Genomic DNA, 7,650 nt, shown 5'->3' with positions numbered 1-7,650 from the left:
CGCACGGATAGCTATTTTTGGCATATTTTCCGTTCCGGCTGAGAATGGGCGTGGATCCGTTCCACCCACCTGTTCAAACTAAAAACCCGCGCATGACTGGCAACTTTCACGAGCGATGACCCAGTGGTGACAGAAAAAATAATCTAATTACAGGGGGGCCGGCTTTCAAAAAACTGCTACCATGACCAATGTTTTTAACTTGAGTTCCCTTTTCCGGGAGAACTCGAACACCGTTGATGGCACGATGACGGCTAACGCAGGATTGAAAACCGAAACTGTCGGTTACCGGGCACTGGCAGATTCGTCAGGTGGCGACCCAGGCTCAGATTTGGTGGTAACGGAATTGGGTCAATCAGACGGCAATGCCACGAATGCTAGGAGGCTCAACACGTGGGATCGGGATTCTTGGAGCAGTTACTCTCTCACCAGCAACCCTTCAAATCTTGACAAGCTTTCAAGGTTGGACAACACCAGAACAGTGGATGAATCCTTTCGCACGGTGAGCAGCCTCCTTGACCCAATCTCTCGCGGACCCAAGCTGTTGGGGCAGGGCATCATGAGACTGCTCAGCACCGACAATATACTGAGGAGTAACGAGAGATCGAGGCTGCACTCCCGGTCCAGATCCTTAGACATGCTCCTGGATGACAGACATTATGAAGAATTGAAATTTGAAGAGGAGGTAGGATACTTAATAAGATGCCGCATGTTCATTGCTGGTAGCAAAGGGGTGAGCAAACTGACTGATAACAGGGGTTAAATTGACATACACTACAAGAGCTTTTCGAAATACTTCAGGGGGATATCTATAGCCTAACCTCATTGGGTCCAGACAACTTGTCCGTTGGGCAACTCGACCATGTGTGCATCAAACCGAAAGACAACTCTACGGTCGAGAGACTGTCGTCCGTTGAGATAAGTCGACTCGTTATGTGGGTGCGTCTAGCTATCTAATAAATTTCCCGGTCTCAGACTTGAAAACCTCCATGAAATTTGACTTCACAATCCAAGTCAGCACCGGTAATCCATCGCACTGCGGTGTATGGCGTGCAAAGTTAACATTTAATCCTATTATCTCTATTCCTAGACTTGCCAAAAGTTAACATTTTTTTTCCAGGAATAGAGATATCTCTATTAAACAGAGATATCTCTATTCCTAATAGAGATAGTTTGTGCTAAACATTGATCTCCATACGGTTCGTAAGTTTGACGTCACTTCAGTTAAATCCACGCCCACTGCACGCGCACATGCACATAGAGTTTGCATTGATCGCTGTTATATGGAACCATGGAACCGGAAGTTAGCGCGCAACTTCAGCGATCGTCCAATAGAATTAGCCTGTAAATCGTGGCGCGTCCGCCTTTGTGTGACGAATTCACTTACAAACCATGCATCAATTGTGCTGCGTTACAGCTTTAACATCCGTGCACGCGCTTGCCACGTAGTTGTCTCTGGGTTGAAGTCAACTTGTCTTGACGGACGACTCATCTTAACGGTCAAGTTGTCCTGATTCAAGTTGCCCGAACAAATATACGGACGAGTTGTCCGGTAACCTTTTCATTACTTCCATCCAGCGAGTGCGTGCAGCCGTAAATGCATCGCGGAGGCGGAGGACAAGGAGGCCTCCAAATGAGGAGGCCTCCCTGGCCCCCTAAGAATTGAAAGAATTTAAAAAAAATAGAGTGTAAAGGGACGAAAATGGAATCGCAAGATAAACGTAATTGAATAAGTTCAATTTCATTTTAACCACAGTGACGACTGACATCTGCTTTGCACGTAACTGCGTCACTTTTGTTATCACACCCTTTCCTAACGACGTTTATTAGCCTCAAGTTATCAATGCCGCAATGGAAAGAGGGCGCCCTCAGTGCACTTGGCCAAAGTTGTCTATGGTCTTAAACCCAGAATTCTTTAAATGCAGTAGTTAGTTACGTGTATTTGGGGACCACAGTGTTTCCGCGGTATTAAAACTTTTTCACGAAGCTGTGTGAAAGTTCATTATAGATAATGAAATTGTATCGTTAGATCACGAAGAAGTCGCTTTGTTCAGTCACGCTCTTTTCTGCTGGACCACCGATGATTTTGATGTCTGGATCAAACAAAGTTCAGTCAAGGCTGATCCGTGTTTTTTTTCTGGCTTAAGACTTAGGCTTTAAACTTAAATCTGGAAAAGTGGAAGACGGTCAGTTAACTGTTAGGCCAAGCCCCTCCTTCCTATCCTCCATGGGCCTAGTGTCATTGTCACTATGGTAGCAATTATTGGTAGGCCTACTGAGTGATAGGCTAGGCCTGCAGCTTATCGTACGTTAGAGTGTTTGTCAAAATGCCATCAATTTGGGTAAGTATAATTAGCCTAGTATTACGCTGTCCAGCAAATGTGATATTGAGTGATCAGATGAGTAAAAGAGTTCCATATACGGACAACACTTCTTTTCGTGTTTTCCCTAAAAAAAACAGCTGTGACGTGTCAGAAAGCATAGGCCTAGGCCTAAGATTAATTATTGCTGATACCGCATGAGTGATTCTGCACAATGATAGAAAGGCACTATGGGAAGCAAAAGGGGCAATGTTTGCTCCTTTTTCCTTCCCACAATGCCTTTCTACAATTGTACAAAATTACTTCTGCGGTATCAGCAATAAGGCTTGTGGAAAGGGATAATTAGATGTCAGATGGGGAGGTTTAATCACCTAGTACCGGTATATCCTCATTAAAATGGTGAAATTCTTGAGCATTTTGCCCACCCACACTACAGACAATCAGCAGCAGGAACTCTCAATAACTGTCAGCTATGTGATAGCTTGACCAATCGCAGCACAGCTCCTGTCTTTTCCTTAAATAAACCTTGCCATCTGACATGTAACTTCACTAAGCAGGCATGTATGAAATTTGATTGCACAAATAGTCATGATGGAAAGGTAAGTTGGCACAATCAAAATGTGTTTATGCGAGATTGTACATGGCTATCAAGGAAGTAGATGATGGGAAGGTAACTTACGGGTACCTTTGGGAAGAAAAGAGAAATTCCCCATTCAAATGGGAAACTCTCCTTTTATGGAACTCAAAGTTGCCATCTTGTTCAAGTTGTTGTAGCGACTCAAATTGTATGCTGATGTTCAGGGATACTATCAATGAAGTCACAACGTGCTGGTCAGATGCACCATTCATAATTGAGTCCAGGGTGTAAGTATCATCCGATGACTATTTCTTGAAGGGCACAACGACTGCTGTAGGAACTTACATGGTCATGGCTAACAGATGTTTTCCTTGTTAGCTCTACATTTTTCAGTTAAAAAAGGATTAGATCTCATGAGGCATTTTACCCTGCCAACATAATATATAAGTGTAAATAAGGCATGTTTTACTTCAAGTTCCTTATTGTAGTTTATGTTTGACCGTATGTACAGGTCTGTTAATGAATCACTGTAAAGAACATTTCTGACAATAGACTCTAAATAAAACAGGGCTTAAAAGCAGATTAGTTCAAGTAACTTTTTCAACTGTGTTAGAGAATGTCTGTAATACTTGCTTATTAGAATTACATGTAAATGTTGGTCAAATCTCAAACATCTGTACTGTTGCCTCTAATACTGTGAATGTAGATGATGTACATAATGGGGTTGATATTACTATGAATATTCACCTTTGTGTTACTGGCTGTAGCTACGGTACTCAAGACACACTAGCCTGAGGCTGATGTTCTCGCATTTGTTTTGTTTTTCATGAGTTTTTGATCACACTGAATTGTTCTTTTGTTGCATTTGCTGGATTCTTTTTGTGCACTAAGACTACCCCCAGAACTGTGGGGTCCAAACTCTCTTTTTTTGCCCGATTGTTATACAGAATTCTGCGTTGTATTAGAAAGAGATGTACGTACATGTGCTTGCGTATTTTTCACATTGTGGTGACATGCTTCAAAATAAAATTTTCCATTGATATTATCTCCTGCAGATAAGTGATGAAAATGCCAAAATGTCCCTTAAAATTATAGGCTCAAAAGTACTGAACCATGATACCTAATACACATCGACTGATAAATTTTTTCCAGACAAAAACAGATAATGTAACATTGTTACCAGGCAACTCAGTACCATTGTGGGGCATTGAGGAAAAACACCTCATGCCTTTCCTGTGTTGAAGGAGTGTATAAACACTGCATTGCAACCAGTTGCAGCATGTTTGAGAGGGTGTTAGACTTGCTCCTAACTGTTTTGCACTTGGGGTAAAGTATGTGCATGTGTTTGACCTCTGTCTTCTGCGAGTTAGGAGTATTTCTGGATCCTTGCCTACTGCAAAGCCCCTGAAGGATAGCAAGGATTGGGACTGAAGCAAGTCTAGATATCAGACTTTGGACTTTAGTGGCAAACAGTAAACCAATTTGTGTACGTGAGCAATCGGACTGTACTATTATTTTGCTTTGTGTTTTGTTAACTTCAATATTGTCAGTTTACAAAGTGAAAGTGTGTTTTAAATACGATTCCATTATTGGCAAATCTGCATTTTTTTAACAGATGTTTTGTGTTTGTTATTTTACGGGAGGGGGCAATTATTATTCAGTGATGTACATGTGCTCTGGAATGTCAACAATTAACCAAACCAATAAAGGATTTTGAATTTTTTGTTTGCATTATTTTATGTGCTAATTTTGCTTTGGGATGCTTTCATGTCACTGTATGCACAGGTGTGTACCTCTTGGGATCTTAAGTTATTCCTTCCCCCCATTGATAATGAAGTTAAAAGTTTCAAAGTTATTTTTTACAATGCTCAACTGTACAATTTGATATGCACCATGTGCTCATCAAATCTATCTCCACTGACCCTCTAGGCCTACATCAGCTGAAAAATACTCGGATCATTGTGAAAATGAAACAGGTTGTCAGGTTGTGTTTTCTTGTCTCTGTCAAGGGTATCAAAATTGGTTTCCGTTATCACAGAGTCAACAACGAAAATATGCCATGGACATTTTGGCTCCGGCTTGGCCTGTTATAGGTGTCCTTGTGTGTGATACTGTGTAATACCGGAACATTAGTTTATCTACAGTATAAAGGCACACTGTAATCTGCAGCATAAGTCCACTAGAAACCGGAAGCATTTCTGGCATGTTGGCATGGTTTCATAATCTGCATGTACCTGACATAGTTTGCAGAAGTCATCAGGTTTTAGTCACATCGTTCACGGATATTAATATTTTGGCTGAACTTTATCTTGTTCTGAACACTTGTGCTCTACACAGCTGATAGAGTTCAGCATTTGTTATAATATGTACCAGTACAGGTAGTTTTCAACCATGTACCTTGCATATTGGAGTATACCGGTAACTGCCTTTTCATAAAATGTTTATTCGTACACGAATAATGGACAGAATAGATTTTTCAGATGGGAGTTTGAGATAACTAAAACATTTTGTTTCATTTGGTTTCTCCCACACGCGAAGCCTAAGATAGAGTTACTTTTTTCTGACACATTCCAAGTTCTCAACTCCCATTTCTCACAACAGTCTCCTTGTGCCAAGCATTTTCATATAAATGAGTTGCCGCAGATATCTCTGTGGTAAATTTGTTTCAATTTTTTTCTTGAATTCAGTGTAGCTGCCCATTGAGCCCTGAAAGTTGGTTTCAAAAGATGCTTTGAAATTGTAGACACTTGAGTGTACATGTATACATAGCATACTTTATACAGTACAACCTACATGTACCGTAACTAAATCAATTAGTTCCCACAACTCATCTCTCGGCATTTGGCCTTAGTTGCTGTACGTTATAAAAAAACTTTGATGTAGTTTTTGTTCACAAGTCAGCATTAAATGGTGTTGTGTAAACTGAAATAAAATTGGCCTGTTTATCTCATGAACTGACTGTCATGACAGCAACTTGCTGCAGCTAGTTTTATGGCTTTGTTATTTTATTTCAAAGATATGCAAAATCCTGGTTACGTACCGTGGATTGCATATTGACATGCTGTCAGTGTCAGCAACTGATACCTATAAATTGATTTGTTGGTAAACTTTGCTTCATCGTCAACTGTCGACATCCATGTAATTATTTGATCAAATATTTTAGACATCAATCTTTCTTATTAACATTCAAGCCCCACTTATGTGGTTTTCCACACATGTAACCAAATTTAGAAAAATAAGACTAACTGCTGGGTAGCAACCATGGTATGATGTCTACCTGCAGATAAAGTGGAGATAAGAATTTCAGCGGCGAGACCGGAAAACTAAACAATAAGATCACTCATAATTACTCTAGCTGTCGTTAGTTAGTGCATACATGTACATGTAGGTACTTGCTTTGCTGTGTTGGGGCCTTTTCATTATCGTGTAAGCGGCCATATGGTTTAGTCGGTACAGGTGTAGTCTCATCCTTGTTTGGAATATTTCCTTTCAAGATTTTGTTCACCACTTCAAGGATGTCCATGTTGGTATGTTTGCTCTTGTGTTACTGGTGCGAATACCATTACCTGGTACTTTGAGAAGCGGGCCACCATGATTTGATGGTGACAATGTCAGGGTGTTAAACTCAAAGGCAGCTCAGTCAACTTTGAATGCATATTATCAGGTTGGATTACAGTTGCTGTATCCTATTGGATCAGGTTGTAGATGTTTGCATATTTCTTCCAAGTCTTATAAAGTACCATTTGTATTAAATATACCAATATGTGTACAGTTTTTGTTTTTTGAGAATTTCTAGTTTCATGTTTCTTACCATAGAATATGGGTAAAAATGCTTGGAGTGCGTGATTTGCACCACAGGCACATGTAATTGATGATGGCAGCACCAATACTAATAAGTTTGAATGGAGGCTATACACTCCGACAGGTGCTTTGTAGTACCTGCCTGTACAGGCCTGACCTACGCAGGTTCATGCCAACAGATTTACAGCAGTACAATAAAGCCTAGATGTTGATTCATGGTCTTGTCTTCTTTCATTGCCTAAATGACATTTCGGGACGAGTTACCCGCCATTTCTGATAAGTGTAACTAGAATGCAAAATGGATTTGCTGCACGCTAGCTGTCCAAAGAAAATTTGAAAACAATAACAATTTGACATGTGTTCACTGCACAACAAAAATTACTTAAAACACAGTAAATATAAATATTTGGAAAGAGTACTTATAAAAAACACAGTAAATATAAAGAGTTGGAAAGTGCACTTATTGGGACAAGTATCTTTTTGATTGCACAGTGTATTTGAATTAAAACAAATCACAGTGCATTTTACAAGTATTTCTGTTAAGAGCTGCAATGTTTATTGCCTAAATTTGAAGAGAATAGGTCAAAAGGTTGTGTGATACTTGGATGATGTTTTTTGTAATGCCAAACACAGCCTGCATGCTGAAAATATTTGGAATGTGTTCAGCCAGTGATGTACCGTAAACACATTGTCGATGTCAATTTGGGGAGCTCTGGGCTTTCAATCCGGGATACAGAAAAGAAAAAAAATGGAGGTCACCAGAACTTCACGGCGCCAATGTGGAACCCTGCATGTGCCCCTGTTAGAGCTAAACAAGTACGTGTAGACCCCAAAAACTACCTGGTCTGCAATGGGAAAATAAGCTTGACGTTTCTGCTGAATAGAAACGAAAATCCCTCTGACCTTGGGCATTCTTCTTTGATAAATTGCTCCGGTTTTGGAAGGATCAACATC

At 40.3% G+C, this 7,650-nt stretch overlaps 1 protein-coding gene across 5 annotated transcripts in view; it reads left to right on the top strand.

Moving 5' to 3' along the window:
- The first annotated feature begins 217 nt into the window (after positions 1–217).
- The window catches only part of LOC110986366 (protein unc-13 homolog D-like), a 29,749-nt gene continuing 22,316 nt past the window's right edge, over positions 218–7,650 (top strand). The window contains exon 1 of one of the 5 annotated variants that reach the window (XM_022248181.2): positions 218–682. In XM_022248181.2, the coding sequence (XP_022103873.2) occupies positions 245–682 (438 nt within the window). In that variant the 5' untranslated portion in view covers positions 218–244. Of the gene's footprint in view, positions 683–1,961; positions 2,340–3,472; positions 4,382–4,571; positions 6,423–7,650 lie in introns of those variants that run through there. The other 4 variants (XM_022248182.2, XM_087141284.1, XM_087141285.1 and 1 more) reach the window with 4 other exon arrangements.

Source organism: Acanthaster planci, linkage group LG09 (assembly GCF_054643075.1).
Source record: "Acanthaster planci isolate LZ-2023a linkage group LG09, COTS_SCS, whole genome shotgun sequence".
NCBI classification, from domain to species: Eukaryota; Metazoa; Echinodermata; class Asteroidea; order Valvatida; family Acanthasteridae; genus Acanthaster; species Acanthaster planci.
This window is presented reverse-complemented; position numbering and strand designations above follow the sequence as displayed.